We start from the raw sequence: 17692 nt of genomic DNA on the forward strand, positions 1-17692 counted from the left end.
CCCTTCATTAACTTTCATAAAATATAAACTAAACACGAATAGGACAATTCCTTCCAATATAACTAAATGATCCGTAAAAATGCACAGCAGCTAGAGGAAATGACATCATTTACAAAAAATCACCTGCTTCAAATAATAGTGAATGAACATTTGCATTCTTACGCGACATAAGTATCAATGAAGTTTACACAACAATACTACAGGCGTATTTAAAGCTAAACAAAATAAATTCAGTTATGTATTGTTAAAGATGCATATAAGTTTAATTATAAGATTTGACCGCAATTAGTTTTGCTTCATGCAAGTATGAACCGAAAAATGATGTGCACTTTTCTATTGCGGTCAATTTGTTAAATAACTCATTGGAGCAATACAGATTTAAAAAAAAAAAAAAAAAAAAAAAAAAAAAAAAACACGTTGCACCCTAATGCTCTATGTATTGTACATCCGCATTTCGTCGAGATATCCTGTTTAATAGTTATTATATTTGCACACAAAGGCCGAGATTTTAGGATAGGTATAGCCGGAGGGTATAAAAACACGTCAACAAAGGACGAACACACCATGACAGTATAATATACGTGCATTGATGAATTATGTTTACAAGCTACTGAACGTGAAGTATGCTTACCTGTAAATTAAGGTTACAAGCTACTGAACGTGAAGTATGCTTACCTGTAAATTAAGGTTACAAGCTAGTGAAGTATGCTTACCTGTAAATTAAGGTTACAAGCTACTGAAGGTGAAGTATGCTTACCTGTAAATTAAGGATACAAGCTACTGAACGTGAAGTATGCTTACCTGTGAATTAAGGTTACAAGCTACTGAACATGAAGTATGCTTACCTGTGAATTAAGGTTACAAGCTGCTGAGCGTGAAGTATGCTTACCTGTGAATTACGGTTACAAGCTGCTGAGCGTGAAGTATGCTTACCTGTGAATTAAGGTTACAAGCTACTGAGCGTGAAGTATGCTTACCTGTAAATTAAGGTTACAAGCTACTGAACGTGAAATATGCTTACCTGTAAATTAAGGTTACAAGCTACAGAACGTGAAGTATGCTTACCTGTAAATTATGGTTACAAGTTACTGAGCGTGAAGTATGCTTACCTGTGAATTAAGGTTACAAGCTACTGAACGTGAAGTATGCTTACCTGTAAATTAAGGTTATAAGCTAGTGAAGTATGCTTACCTGTGAATTAAGGTTACAAGCTACCGAACGTGAAGTATGCTTACCTGTGAATTATGGTTACAAGCTACTGAACGTGAAGTATGCTTACCTGTGAATTAAGGTTACAAGCTACTGAGCGTGGAGTATGCTTACCTGTGAATTATGGTTACAAGCTACTGAGCGTGAAGTATGCTTACCTGTAAATTAAGGTTACAAGCTACTGAACGTGAAGTATGCTTACCTGTAAATTAAGGTTACAAGCTACAGAACGTGAAGTATGCTTACCTGTAAATTAAGGTTACAAGCTACAGAACGTGAAGTATGCTTACCTGTAAATTATGGTTACAAGCTACTGAACGTGAAGTATGCTTACCTGTAAATTATGGTTACAAGCTACTGAGCGTGAAGTATGCTTACCTGTAAATTAAGGTTACAAGCTGCTGAACGTGAAGTATGCTTACCTGTAAATTATGGTTACAAGCTACTGAACGTGAAGTATGCTTACCTGTAAATTATGCAGCCGCTGAGCCCAGTTAAACAAAAATCATATTAATCTACATAATATACTAACACAAAAAAGTTGAGCGATTTCGTTTCATTCATTTATTTATTCATTTACTTTATTTATCAGAGAGAGAGAGAGAGAGAGAGAGAGAGAGAGAGAGAGAGAGAGAGAGAGAGAGAGAGAGAGAGAGAGAGATTGTCGTAGTAGCTTTAGGCTAGTATCAAACTACCAACTGCCAGCACAAAGTTGGCCAACTTTCTGCTCTCACGACTTCTACGACTGTTCATTTGCTACTCTGAGCGCTCCTACAACTGGATTCTCGTCGTATAACCCATTAGTTGTTAATCTGCGCGCTCTTACAACTCGATTCTCGTCGCATAACCCATTAGTTGTTAATCTGAGCGGTCTTACAACTCGATTCTCGTCGCATAACCCATTAGTTGTTAATCTGAGCGCATCCATCTAAGTCGGGAGTTGTGGGAATTACAGCACAACCGTCGAGTTGGTCAACTTCGTCCTAACAGTTGTTACCCAATGCGTTGTTAATCTCGCGATGAGTGGAAGCCGGTACCGGGATGCGAACTCAATAAGTCCTGTGACTTAACCACTACACCACCGAAACCGGTTTTAACAATTTTTAGTGGGGGCTTTGTGGGGTGGGGGGGGGGGGGGGGGGGTGGGGGGGCTGGGATGAATCAAAAATATTATTGGTAGTAAATCGTAAGGCACATATATGAATTTTACCTGTAGAATGCAGGAAATTGCATTTGAGGACATCCAGTTTTCAAAATATTACGGGGGAGCATACCCTGAAAAACCCCTAGAAACTTTGCTTTGCGCTCGATTTCAGTCAACACACCCAATGTCTATTTGCTTCCGCCGTGCCTGAGTAAATGTGCTTAAATACAAAAGTGAAACCACACTTATTTCTCACTAATATTATGGTGAAAGCCATATGTTTACTTACAATTTTTTGTAAATGTAATAGTCTGTGATAACACAGTGGGAAACTAAAAATTACACTATATATACATATATTAATACAAGTAAACATAAAAAGGTTGCACACCACCATTAATTACTCCACAGTCTAATACTAGATGTTGGAATATAGTCTGTGAAAAATACATCGAGACGGTCATGTGACTACTAGTTTTAGGGAGTGCTCTCAACTTACAACTACCGTAGGAAAAATCAGCACTGGTTGACTAAAGACATTTTTAGTTAGCCACCCTCATGCCAGAGCACCGCCTCGTGTTTCTGTTACGCAAGTGACACTATACCACTTGCACAGTTATCAGTTAGTACTAAATATTACAAGTAACTTCAAATCAGTGGGTTACTTAAATACTACTGGGGTCAGCCTACTTGTAATCATCAAACAAAGAGTTCAAAACGCATATCATAATTTTATAGTATGGTTTTTATGAGGAACTATTTCCTAAACCGGACTCTTATTAAGCTGACACAACGCATAGTGGTGTGGTGACAAAGTGCACAACGAATTTTCAAACAGTGCACTCTGTTATATGCAGATAAAATGTGTGTTCTTAGAAAAACATGACAACTTCAAAATATTGAGAATGTGCATAAATTAATAATTAATAATTAAAATTGCAAACATTATTTAGACAGTGAAAGTTCTACCTAACCCAGAAGCGGGTATAGCATTTTCCCTAGGGAGGGGGCGAAACGTTTAACGAGGGAACCTACAACATTCCAAAGTACACTAACATGCATTATATAAGGCAATAAGACACCCCCCCCCCCCACCCCCCACCCCCCCACGCTCTAAGCCGACGCAGGTATTACATGTCTCCCACTAAACACAAATAAATTAATGGTCTTCATTTGATACACATTGGGAAGCGCAAGTTGGTTCAATATCTAACTTTCAAGGTCCAATACTGGTGTGATATACATTGGATTTTTATAAATTATTATTGCTACACATTGGAAAGCGGAAGTTGGTTCAGTATTCAACTTTCAAGGTACAAATGTTGTGATTTACATTGGATTTTTATAAATTATTATTGCTACACATTGGAAAGCGGAAGTTGGTTAAGTATTCAACTTTCAAGGTACAAATGTTGTGATTTACATTGGATTTTTATAAATTATTATTGCTACACATTGGAAAGCGGAAGTTGGTTAAGTATTCTACTTTCAAGGTACAAATGTTGTGATTTACATTGGATTTTTATAAATTATTATTGATACACATTGGGAAGAGGAAGTTGGTTGAATATTCAATTTTCAATGTTCAATACTGCTGTGATCAACACTGGATTTAAAAAATATATATATATATTGGAGTGGTGGGGTGGGGGAGTGTGTGAGAGTTCAAAATTCGAAGGTGGGAGGTGTGCTCCCCAACACTCTCTCCTGGATCCACACCTGTAACCTTAAATAACAAGGGGAGTGGGCTAGACAAAAAGGTGCACTTTCAAAAATAAAAATGGACACTTTTTCAAGGTTGGCGATCTCATGCGCCCGCCCGCCCACAGTTTGCGTTTCTTTTGTCACTTCGTATACAATCACCGTGACACGAAATTGACAGTTGGACGATGTTAAGATTTGCCATCCATCTTGTATTCTCGTTTCATGTGTTTTCTGTTTGTTTCTCCCTGAACCAGTTGGTGATGTGAAGACAAATCAATATTGATCCCAGCAACACAGACAGGTGCGGTCAGAGATAGGAGTGTCCCTTTAACGGCACCCCAGCACATGCTTTAAACAGAAGCTATTAGATGTGTGGGCTGGACGTAGCTCAGTGGTAAAGCGCTCGCTTGATGCGCGGTCGGTCTAAGATCGAATCCCGTCGGTGGGCCCATTGAACTATTTCTCGTTCCAGTCAGTGCACCACGACTGGTATATCAAAGGCCGTGGTGTATGCTATCCTGTCTGTGGGATGGTGCATATAAAAGATCCCTTGCTGCTAATCGAAAAGAGTAGTCTATGAAGTGGTGACAGCCGGTTTCCTCTCTCAGTATCTGTGTGGTCCTTAACCTTATGTCCGACGCCATATAACCGTAAATAAAATGTGTTGAGTGCGTCGTTAAATAAAACATTTCCTTCCTTCCTATTAGATGTCTATAAATGGTGGCTGGACAAAAAAAAAACCCAACAACATCCATGATGATACAACATAGGCTACTGCTTTTGTCGCGAACTTTGCTATACCAGTTATTGTGCTAATTGGAGCAACACCCCCCTCCCCACCAGACACCACCCTCCCTTGGGTATAGGGTTTCAAATATCACTCAATTCAAACGGACCCTTCACCCCTTGAGTCTAGCGTTCCAAACATCACTCGAATCAAACTCCAATCAAACGCTACAATACACTATATTTATCATTACTTTTTCTTGCACCTTATGTTTGCAGGGGCGGAATGTAGCCTAATGGTAAAGCGTTCGCTTGATGCGGGGTCGATCTTAGATCGATCCTCGTTAGTGGACCCATTGAGGTATTTCTATTTCCAGCCAGTGCAACACTGTTATATCAAAAGCCGTGGTATGTGCTATCCTGTATCTGGGATGGTGCATATAAAAGATCCCTTGCTGCTAATGGATACGTGTAACGGGTTTCTTCTCTTAAACTATATGTCGGAATTACCAGATGTGTGACATCCAATAGTTGATGATTAATCATTCAATATGCTCTAGTGGTGTCGTTAAACAAAACAAACTTCTTAAAGTAATGTTAATATGAATAAATGTTGTTATCCAGATTCGGGCAATTGGTTTAATTCGGGTACATATCATGTACAATTGTTGTTAAATAAAACAAATTAACTTTTTATGTTTGCAGTTAATAGTCAATATTTCTTTATATATATATTGCACATCCTTAAAGAGATATTCCTGAGTTTGTTGCAATTTTTAAGATGTTATCGACTGACAGAGACGTTTTAGCGATTGTAATTACATATCAAATATATTTTCTGCATAAAATATTAGTGGCTGTATATTAAACGTATTTCATTTTATTTCCTAAAATATGTTTTTTTCGTACGTACGAAATCATTTGAAGACAAAATTCAGTTTGGGCTTCTTATAAATACTAAGACTACCAGAAACACATTGAATATAACAACACTGATATTCTAAACAAGAAAAAATATTTAATTTGTAAGTTTAATCGTAGAAATATTTTATTAGTCGGAAACATCTTACAATGCAGCAAACTAAGGAATGTAACTTTAATTTTTTTTTTTTTAAATATTCAAAATTACTATGGTTAATTTGACACGTCAAATATGTGTAAATAACTAAAATGTATGAAACTTGCTTCTGTATCCTTGTTTTTATCATATCAAGCGTTCCGGCCTCGCGTCATGTCGCGATCACCGATACTCTAGCGGAAGTCAGATGTGTCCAGGGGTCGACACACAAATATTTGCTATTCTCACTAGTGCTCCACAGCTGATATATCAGAGATCGTGGTAGGAAATGTTATTTTTTCGTGGGAAAATGACAGCAGAACTAAATCATGTGGCTAGGTGTTTGTGTACGTGTGCTGTTTTTGCCTATATTTGTGTCAAATCTGAAGGTCAAAGTCAGTGATCTTTTAAAAATCATATTTCGGCCATAATACGACTGCCACTTCCCAGAACACTGTACCTTAGCTATAGGAAGTCTCCTTTCACCCACACCACCCCCACCCCACTTGCACAAAACAGAATAGAATAGAATAGATGTTTAACGACACCCCACCACGAAAAATACATCGGCTATTGGGTGTCAAACTATGGGAAATACAAAGTAATGAACATCACTATAAATATTTAAAAAAAAAAGAAAATGTTTAAAGTTAATTGGATATTTTAGCAGTTGTTGTTTACATGCACCCTTGAACCGCTGACCAAACAGTTCAGGGCCGTAGCTAGCGGGGGAGGGTGGGGCAAGGGGTGGGGGTGGGGGGTGGGGTTATAGAAACTTAAAGAAAATTCTCTTCTTAACCGTTTAAGGAGTTTTAGTCTATTAACTACCCAGCTGCCTCTCCCCCACCCCCCACCCCCCACCCCCAACAAAAATCCTAGTTACGGCCCAGCAGTTCTGCCACTGCATGAAGTTTATTTTATGGGAATGTAGCAGCATGAAATGTTAGCCTTTTATAGACAATCTTCTGAGTTGTTCGCTGCTATTGTAAAACGTCTTCGACTAACAATCGAAAAGTTTAAAAGTTTAAAGTTTGTTCAGTTTAACGACTCCCACCAAAGCACATTGATTTATTAATATCAGCTATTTAATGTCATACATTAAGTACTAGTAATTTTAATGCCATACATTAAGTACTAGTAATTTTAATGCCATACATTAAGTACTAGTAATTTTAATGCCATACATTAAGTAATAGTAATTTTAATGTCATACATTAAGTACTAGTAATTTTACTCGAAGTCTTCCGCGGAAGCCCGCTACATTTTTCCATTAGCTGCAAGGATCGTTTGTATGCACTTTTCCACAGACAGGATAGCACATACCACGGCCTTTGGTATACCAGCCGTGGTGCACTGGCTGGAAAAAAATAGCTCAATGAGCCCACCGACGGGGATCGATCCAATACTGACCGCACGTCAACCGAGCGCTATACCATTGGGCTATGTCCCGCCCGCTTTTTCTAACAAATCAAATGACACATTAAAGGGGCGGGTCTAGCTCAGCCAGAGAGTGGTTAGTTGCTTGGGTTGTAGGTTCAAACCGCTACAGTGGATCCGTTCTCTAACTTTTTTTTCTTCTTCTCATGTCCCAATCAGAGCCCCACGGCAGACATATCAAAGACCGTGGCATGTGCTGTCCTGTCTATGGGAAAGTGTATACAAAGGATCCCCTTTTGCTGATGAAAAAATGTAGCGGGAGTCAGAACTATAAAATGATTGACACCTAATAGCCGACGAGTAATAAATTAATATGCTCTAGTGGTGTGGTTATACAAAAGAAAACTATAACTTTATATATTGTTATTAAGTATATCATCTCGTTAAAAATGTCAGCGTCTGTATACACAAGGCGGTTTGGTCGTCCTAGTGTTTGTAATGGTCCAAACTAAAGTCTGACCTCTCAATAATTCTTAAAGGGACATTCCTGAGTTTGCTGCAATTTTTAAGATGTTATCGACTAACACAGACTTTTTAAAGATTGTAATTACATATCAAATATAGTTTTCTTCATAAAATATTAGTGGCTGTATATTAAACGTGTTTCTGATCGTTCTAATATTTGTACTAAGTTAATTTCATTTTATTTCCTAAAATATATTTTTTCGTACAAATATTAAGACGACCTGAAACACATCGACACACAGACACTGACATTCTAAACAAGAAACAATATTTAATATGTAAGTTTAATTGTAGAAATATTGTATTAGTCGGAAACATCTTACAATGCAGCAAACTCAAGAATGTCCCTTTAAGTGCAAAGTAAATATATATGAAGACGTAAAACGATGTCAGCTATTACAAACAGTAGAACTACCCGAAATATACCGACACTGATACTGTACACATGAAATTGTATTTCTCACACATTTGTTATTTTTAATAACACACACTGATAGCACACGTACATGTGATAACAATTTAAAGACATACGACCGGCTACCCATAGGTGATGACCAGGTCGCTAGTGCCATACCAACCAACAAAATTGATCGCTCTGTGACGTACACGTTAACCTGAAACTGTATACGATGTGACGTTCAAGGTACTGCAAGCACAGTGGCTGTAAATAAGATTTTGTTGGAAAATACGTTGACATTTATTTTTAACCTGTTTTTTTTTTGTTTTTTTTTGGAGGGATTTTGTTGGGTTTTTGGGTGGTTTTTTGTTGTTGTTGTTTTTTCCCCCCAGAGGATATGTAAGAAATACAATACTACATTTGTGTTCGTTAGATGCCATTTATCTTACAACTCATTGTTTAAAAACGTATCCAATTCGCTTTCGCTCGTTAAATACGTTTCAAAAATGATAAATGGAGTCTAATGGTAACTCATGTAGTATTCTCCATTTAATATGCAATTGTAGTCGTTAAAAGACTATATTAGTTGAACACTTGTCACAATGGCAGCAAATTCCCGTCCGACTCTTTAAGGCGGATCACATGACCCCTATAGACTGGCAGCAAATGGGATCTACTGATTGAACGTGGGCATTTTGTATATAATTTATTTCTCGATTAACATGTGTTGCCAAAGGTGTCTCTTTTGAGAATTCACCTTATGAACCACTGTCATCATTGAGCGTTTTGAGAAATTCAAGATGGCGTCCAAGATGGCCTTTAAATCAAAACCTATGACTAGACATAAAAGTATCATGCTAGGCTTATTTGGAGCAAGTTATATGTTCAAAATATAAATTTGCAGCAATATAGGCAGCCGTCTTGAATTTCCTATGATGTAGATCAATCTAATAAATGATTACAAATGGATTTTTGATTCCCAAAACATTTGACTAAATGCCAAAATTATCATTATAGGTTTAATAAAGTGAACGTTATAGCCGAAGATAGGGAATGGAGGCCATCTTGGTCGCCATCTTAAATGTTTTTTAAAATCCAAATAATGACCCTGGTTCATCAGGAATATTCTCAAAAGGGACACCCTAGACTACACAAATCAATCGGCAAAAAACACACCAACCAACCCCCCCCCCCCCCCCCCCCCCCACTATATACAAAATGTCCAGGTCCCAGCTTTTCGAAGCTATCTTAAGGCAACGTTATCGTAAAACCGTCGTAAGGCGTTATGGCATGCGTCGTTGTGACGTCATGGCTTACGACGCTTTTATGATATTGAAGCGCTAAGATAGCTTCAAAAATCGGTAGCCATCTTCGGCTATGGTTCTTTCGGACTACTTCGCCACCTATGCCGGAAGAGAAAGAAAGAAGCTAAATATCCAAGTTACTCGGGGTCACCGTTTTCTCCCTCCTCACGACAATACTGCGGTTGGCCTCTGACCCCACATGTCAACAGAAGCTTTTGTGTTGTGAGAACAGAGAGTTGTATGGCAAACAGTTGGGAACACTGGCACAGGTTCGAGGCTAGTCAAACACCGGTGCTGTGTACCTGACCACTCGAAGAAGACCGCCAGTCAGGTAACGGTAAACAGCGAGATGCACTGTTTTGCATTTAAATGTCCGCACTACAAAGACAGAAATCCGCCTTGATGTGGTCCTCGTCTGTTGATACAGAACCGTTTACGGTAAAATAACGCAAACAGGGCCGAGCTGAGCCTAAAATAACTTACAGGGTGGGGTGGGGAGAAACGAAATCAGGTCATCCTATGGCATCGTTGATAGAGTTACTTACCTTTATTTGACACTCAGTAGTCGATGTGTATTTTGGTGTTGGGGTGTTGTTAAACATTCATTCATTCATTTATTCATTCAATCAATCATTCATTCATTCATTCATTCATTCAATCATTCATTCATTCATTCATATACAACAGAAATAACAATAATCCACAAAGATGGATATAATATAGAGAAAAGAAATTTAGTATTCTTTCTATCTATCTATCTATCTATCTATCTATCTATCTATCTATCTATATCTATATATCTATCTACCTATCTATTTCTATCTATTTCTATCTATCTATCTATCTATCTATCTCTATCTATCTATCTATCCTATAATATCTTACATTTTCAGTGGAATCAAAGTATATGATATTCTTTAGATCACATACTTTAAGACTTTGATAACTTTGCAAATTAGATGTAAATTAATCGAGGTCACGGCACTAGGTTTATTGACATTTAAGCAAACGTACTTGTGTGACACTCCATAATTGACGTATGCATTCATAGTCATCGAATGAAAACATTTCAATGGCAGATGCTCGCATAATACAATTTGTATTCCTAATATATGATATTGACGATACCGAAAAAACCTCTAATAATAACCTCTATCTATCTATCTATCTATCTATCTATATACTATATCTGTTTATTTATCTCTCTCTCTCTCTCTCTCTCTCTCTCTCTCTCTCTCTCTCTCTCTCTCTCTCTCTCTCTCTCTATATATATATATATATATATATATATATATATCTATATCTATATATATATATTTGGACGGGATTTAGCTCGGTCAGTTGAGTGCTCGCTTGAGGTACTTGCGTCGCATGGTAGAACCATCTCGGTTGATCCATTCAACTGATTGGTTTTTCTCGTTCCATCCAGTACACCACTACTGGACAAAGGCTGTGGTATGTGCTTTCCTGCTGTGGGAAAGTGCATATAAAAGATCCCTTACTGCTAATGGAAAAAATATAGCAAGTTTCCTCTGATGACTAAGTGTCAGAATTACCAAAATGTTTGACATCCAATAGCCGATGATTAATCAACCAATGTGCCCCAGTGGTATCGTTAAGCAAAACAAACTTTAACTTTTCTATCAACTGGATTTTTTGTACTAAATTAATGACTCTTGTGTATTTATTCACGTTTTATATGATATACAAGAAGGTGGGAATTTATGTTAAATATACCAAACACACCTGTCAGATCAGTGGGACATGTAAACTAGTAAATGGTACCAGGTTTGTGAGACTTGCCGTACACAAAACATTAGCTTACACTGTGACGTATAGTTAACCTGACAATCATTTGTCTGTGACGCGTAAGTTAGCTACAAGCGCAAAGGCTGTAAATAACGTTTAGTTTAAAAAAAAGTTTTTTTTTAAACCTGATTGTTGAGGATATATAAGAAAAGGAATAATGCATTCGTGTCCGTTAGATACCATTTATCTTACAACTCGTTGTTTGAAAACGTATCCAGCTGGCTTTCGCTTGTTAGATACATTTTAAAATAACTCGTTTAAGATAAATGGTATCTAACGGCCACTCATGTATTATCAAAAGTACTTGTTCCATTACACATAAGCAACATAATAAACTTCTTTGGGGCAAATATCTAATGTGCAATATTGCTGTTGAACAATTCAAAAAGTGAAATGGGTACAGATAACAGTAGCTGCACAAACAAGCATTATCATATATTAATGTGTATCACGTTTGCAACTGCATTCACAAACTGTCTTGATTGGACCTTGACTTTGAACTAATAGCCGGAAGCCTTAATTAAATACAGGTGGTAGCTATAGAGATACATTGATAACTATCGTCATATCACTGAACTGTACTGCACGTATTTAAAAACATATATTTGAAACCTTATCAGGGCGAACAGCAAGATAAGAGAATATTTGTGTATCGACAATAATATACTGCTGATATGGCCTGAGTGTAAATAAAGTTCAGTTCAGTTCAGTTTAGTTCAGTAACACTAACATCAAAGAGTGACCGCAAAAAACAACAACAACAACAAAACAACAACAAAAGACAACCATAGTTATAGTTAAAGTTTATTTTGTTTAAGACACCACTGGAGCACATTGATTTAGCGATAACAGCATGCGATGAGGCGAGCAGTTTGTTTTGTTTAAGACACCGCTGGAGCACATTGATTTAGCGATAACAGCATGCGATGAGGCGAGCAGTTTGTTTTGTTTAAGACACCGCTGGAGCACATTGATTTAGCGATAACAGCATGCGATGAGGCGAGCAGTTTGTTTTGTTTAAGACACCGCTGGAGCACATTGATTTAGCGATAACAGCATGCGATGAGGCGAGCAGTTTGTTTTGTTTAAGACACCGCTGGAGCACATTGATTTAGCGATAACAGCATGCGATGAGGCGAGCAGTTTGTTTTGTTTAAGACACCGCTGGAGCACATTGATTTAGCGATAACAGCATGCGATGAGGCGAGCAGTTTGTTTTGTTTAAGACACCGCTGGAGCACATTGATTTAGCGATAACAGCATGCGATGAGGCGAGCAGTTTGTTTTGTTTAAGACACCGCTGGAGCACATTGATTTAGCGATAACAGCATGCGATGAGGCGAGCAGTTTGTTTTGTTTAAGACACCGCTGGAGCACATTGATTAGCGATAACAGCATGCGATGAGGCGAGCAGTTTGTTTTGTTTAAGACACCGCTGGAGCACATTGATTTAGCGATAACAGCATGCGATGAGGCGAGCAGTTTGTTTTGTTTAAGACACCACTGGAGCACATTGATTTAGCGATAACAGCATGCGATGAGGCGAGCAGTTTGTTTTGTTTAAGACACCACTGGAGCACATTGATTTAGCGATAACAGCATGCGATGAGGCGAGCAGTTTGTTTTGTTTAAGACACCGCTGGAGCACATTGATTTAGCGATAACAGCATGCGATGAGGCGAGCAGTTTGTTTTGTTTAAGACACCACTGGAGCACATTGATTTAGCGATAACAGCATGCGATGAGGCGAGCAGTTTGTTTTGTTTAAGACACCGCTGGAGCACATTGATTTAGCGATAACAGCATGCGATGAGGCGAGCAGTTTGTTTTGTTTAAGACACCGCTGGAGCACATTGATTTAGCGATAACAGCATGCGATGAGGCGAGCAGTTTGTTTTGTTTAAGACACCGCTGGAGCACATTGATTTAGCGATAACAGCATGCGATGAGGCGAGCAGTTTGTTTTGTTTAAGACACCGCTGGAGCACATTGATTTAGCGATAACAGCATGCGATGAGGCGAGCAGTTTTTCGGAAAAGATTTTTTTGCGAGCTTGTTCGAGCAAGAGCTAATTGCTCGCAATAAACCATAACGCCAGCTTTGAGATGGGCATCAAAGGATGCAGCTATGAGAGACATAACCCAAGCAGGATGTAGGCATAGTTTATTTGTATTGTTTAACGACACGACTGGATCACATTAATTTATTAATCATCGGCTAATGGATGTCAAACATTTGGTAATTTAGACTTATACAGTCTTAGAGATGACACCCGCAACATTTTCTCTTCAGTAGCAAGGAATTGTGTGTATGCACCATCCCACAGACAGGATAGCACATACGACATACTTTGATAAACCAATCGTGGTGCACTGGTTGGAACGAGAAATAGCCCATTGAGTTACGACTGTCCAGTTGCTAGTCAGAGCGCTCTTGCAAATCGATTCTCGTCGTATAACCCATTAGTCGTAAATCTGAGCACGCTCGTCGTAAGTCGGGAGTTGCAACAATTACAACGCAACCGTCGAGTTGGCCAACTTAGTCGTGCCAGTTGACAGTCTGATCCTAGGTTTAGTTTTAGTTTTTACAATATGTTTTGATAATTTTCACATTATGTTGGTTTAGGTATATCGTTGTATTGACAAATAAAGTCCCAACATATACTATTCTGTTGTAAAACAGATTTTAAACCAGGGTCATTATGTCGATGACAGTTCTATGCCATCATAGGTATTGGTATCGCATTTGTGAAGTTACTATACAACACACAATATACATGTGCGTAACCCTTGGATACAAAGTTGGGGCTATTTATTGCCAGTAGCGGATCCAGAAAATGCATTTAGGGGGCCCAATGGCATAAGGCGGAATGCCGAAGGAACTTTGGGGGAGTTTTGGAGGGGGATCGTGAAATTTTTAAAAATTAATATATAATAAAATTATAATTGTCGCAAAATTTAGGGCGGAGGCGGGCTCTGGGCCCCCTCCCCTAGATCCGCCTCTGGTTGCCAGCTAGAATACATGTAAAATGTTTGGAACGTTACACCGATGGTGATCTACGGTCATATACTACTGACGGGAAATTAACCACTTCATCATCTTGTCTTTCTATACAACTGACAAACAGTCCATATGGTAGAGGCGTGCGTCCGAGACGGCCTGCTTCAATCGTATGTCGATGAAAGCACGAAATAAACTGAAAGTAAAAGTAAGCAAAACAAGAAACACCTCACTCCTTAATTTGACTGGGTGTAAGCTGTCAGCGTAGAGTTGACCCACTAGATAGGTTTGGTGCCTCTGGGCCTCATGTCTAATAATAAATGTGACAAAGAAAAATGTGGATTAATAGTTTCTGGGACGAGTCCTTTGTGTAGATTGTTTTTCTAGCACGGGTCTCGGGAAATATCTATCCTTTGACCGAGCTAAACAAACTCTATGAATTTATTTTATTGAGATGAGTTTTAGAAATGTTTTTACCCCCCCCCCCAAAAAAAAAAACCCACCCCCAAACCCAAACAAAATAACAACAACAAAAGAAACAAACAAACAAGCAAACAAACAAAAATCAAAAGAACACAACACACATACGCATACTATCTCTCTCCCCAACTCTCTCTCTCTCTCTCTCTCGTGTTTCTCTTTTTCTTTTTGTCTCTCTCTCTATGTTTCTCTCTCTCTGTCTCTCTATATTTCTTTCTATCTCTGTCTCTGTCTGTCTCTCTCTCTCACTGTCACACACACACACACACACACACACACACACACACACACACACACACACAAGCGATATTTTCTGAAGCAATCAGTCTTTTAATTCTAGTATAATCAGGCTTATTCTATAGAATCCAATGGATTTTATTTTTATACCGTGATATCGCTCCTTTCGGCTCATGCATATGCCATCACGGATAGTGTGTGACTAAAACAACAGATATTAGCAACGGCCGTCTACCGCCTGGTCGACGAGGAAAAAGCAAACACCAAATCCACACAAAAACAACAACAACAACAACAAATAGCAACAACTAATAATGAATGGGCTACCAAGTTAATGTTCTGCCAGGGCTGACTCATGCGTTTCAAGTTTCTTTAAACCATATCAGTTCACAATATAATATTTTTAAAATTATATAAAAAAGAAAAACAAATCTGTTATAAGCATCGAATTAATATACCACTACGATTATCGTGAAGGCTTGTAAGAACCTATGGTTAGGGGCCGGGGGATGTGTGTGCCCCATCATCATCATCATCATTATCATAATCATCATCATCACCACCACCACCATCATCATCACCACCATCACCATCATCATCACCACCATAATCATCATCATAATCATCATCATCACCATCATCATCATTACCACCACCACCACCACCACCACCACCATCCTCAACGCTACCAACATCAACATCGTTGTCATCATCATCATCACCATCTCCACCACCAGCAACAACAACAATATCATCATCACCATAAACAACATGTACAACGATTATAATGATGATGATGATCATCATCATCATCCTTGCTACTTGGCACACACCTTCCCGTTATATTTAAAAACAGGGAATCGATTCATATTTGATATACACCAAATCTACAAAGAACGTTCGCAAGTATTTAGTTTTCTGAACTTCTCTCTTCTATCGCTGTTATTTTTACTACTTCAGGTGAGGCAGATGAACAGCACTCGACTCACAGAAAGTGTTCAGGAAGGATGGCGTTCGCGGTGGGTCGGCATAGATCCATCTATAATGTATACTAAATTGATCATGAACGCTCGCTGATTTTCGGCCTCTTGAACGTGCTATTGATATCCTCGTTCTTTCCTTTTGCTATTTCAGGCGAGACAGACGGACAGCAGTGGGACCAGACGACTCTGGACGACTTCAGCCAGAACCTGGTGCTCCGCCACAATGTGCTGGACAACACCCGAGAGTTCGGCACGTTCCGGGCGGAGATCGTTCTGGAGAACAAAGCCACCAGGACGCTCTCCAAAGACGGAAACTGGAGCCTGCACTTCGACTCCATCTACATGATAGAACCGAAAACCATGCACGCGGACGCCTTGCCCAATCCCGACGGAGCCGTCATAGAGGGTCAAGGGGTCAAAGTTCACCACGTGGCAGGGACCCACTTTTGGCTGGAGCCGACGGACGACTTCTACGACCTTCCTCCCGGAAAGGAGCGACGGATACAATACACGGGAGCCAACTGGATGGTCGCTAAGACGGACACCATGCCGAACTGGTACCTGGCCGTCCCGAGTCTCACGGCCAAGGCGATCGCATCGACAGCTGACGGAAGTCTGGAGTTTGTGAGCGACTACAGGTCAGCGAAGCAGTGGAAGAGATACACCACGGATCAGTATAATCCATATACTGCTCAGGACAGGTGAGATTATACTGCTGATACTAGTTGGTTTATACTGCCCTGAACAGGTGGTTTATACCGATCAGAACAGATGGTCTGCATAGTTGAGATTAGTTGGTTTATGTTGCCCTGAACAGGTGATCTATACTGTTGACAACTAGTAGGTTTATACCGCTGAGAACAGGTGGTCTATACTGTTGATAACAAGTAGGTGTATACTGCTGAGAACAAGTAGATTTATACTTTTGACAACTAGTAGGTTTATACTGCTGAGAATAGGTGGTCTATGCTGTTGATAACAAGTAGGTTTATACTGCTGAGAACAAGTAGGTTTATACTGCTGAGAACAAGTAGGTTGATAGTGCCAGAACAGGTGGTTTATACTGTCCAGAACAGGTGATCTATACTTTTGAGAACTTTATACTACTGAGAACAGATGGTCTATATAGCTGAGATCAGTTGGTTTATACTGTCAGAACAGGTGATTTATACTGCTGAGAACATGTAGGTTTATACTGTCAGAACAGGTGATTTATACTGATGAGAACAAGTAGATTTATACTGTCATAACAGGTGGACTATACTGCTGACACCAAATAAGTTTATACTAATGAGAACAGATGGTCTATATAGTGAGATTTGTTGGTTTATACTGCCAGAACAGGTGGGTTTATACTGTCCAGAACAAGTAATATATACTGCTGAAAACAGGTGATGTATCATTTATCATTTATTGGACTAAATGTGCATGCTACTGTTCCTTTTACACCTCATGGCGTTCGTCATTAATTATCTACAAGTTTTTGCTGACTTTTTAAATACAGGTTTGACCGGAATTATGTCGCAGACAACCCGGATGTGGATAACATGCGAATTGTTCCATCCCCGTACTCGATGGAGGTACACAAGGACAGTAACGTGACGGTCGATGCGCGCTGGAAAGTGTACGCACTGCCAGAGGCAAAGGATGCTGGCGACTTTCTAAGAGGTAAATATTTCCCAAGTTTGTAATCTGAAATCACTACATCTAGATCTTAAGTTAGTCAACGCCACTTCGATC

The 17692-nt window shown here is 39.1% G+C and overlaps 1 protein-coding gene across 1 annotated transcript in view; it reads left to right on the forward strand.

The window, feature by feature from the left end:
- Positions 1-17692, forward strand: part of LOC121389623 — a 47372-nt gene that overhangs the window by 1598 nt on the left and 28082 nt on the right. The window contains exons 2-3 of the mRNA XM_041521263.1: positions 16104-16653; positions 17457-17620. Coding sequence (XP_041377197.1) covers positions 16104-16653; positions 17457-17620 — 714 coding nt within the window. The remainder of the gene's footprint in view (positions 1-16103; positions 16654-17456; positions 17621-17692) is intronic.

The sequence above is a fragment of the Gigantopelta aegis genome, chromosome 15 (assembly GCF_016097555.1).
Source record: "Gigantopelta aegis isolate Gae_Host chromosome 15, Gae_host_genome, whole genome shotgun sequence".
Classification (NCBI taxonomy): domain Eukaryota; kingdom Metazoa; phylum Mollusca; class Gastropoda; order Neomphalida; family Peltospiridae; genus Gigantopelta; species Gigantopelta aegis.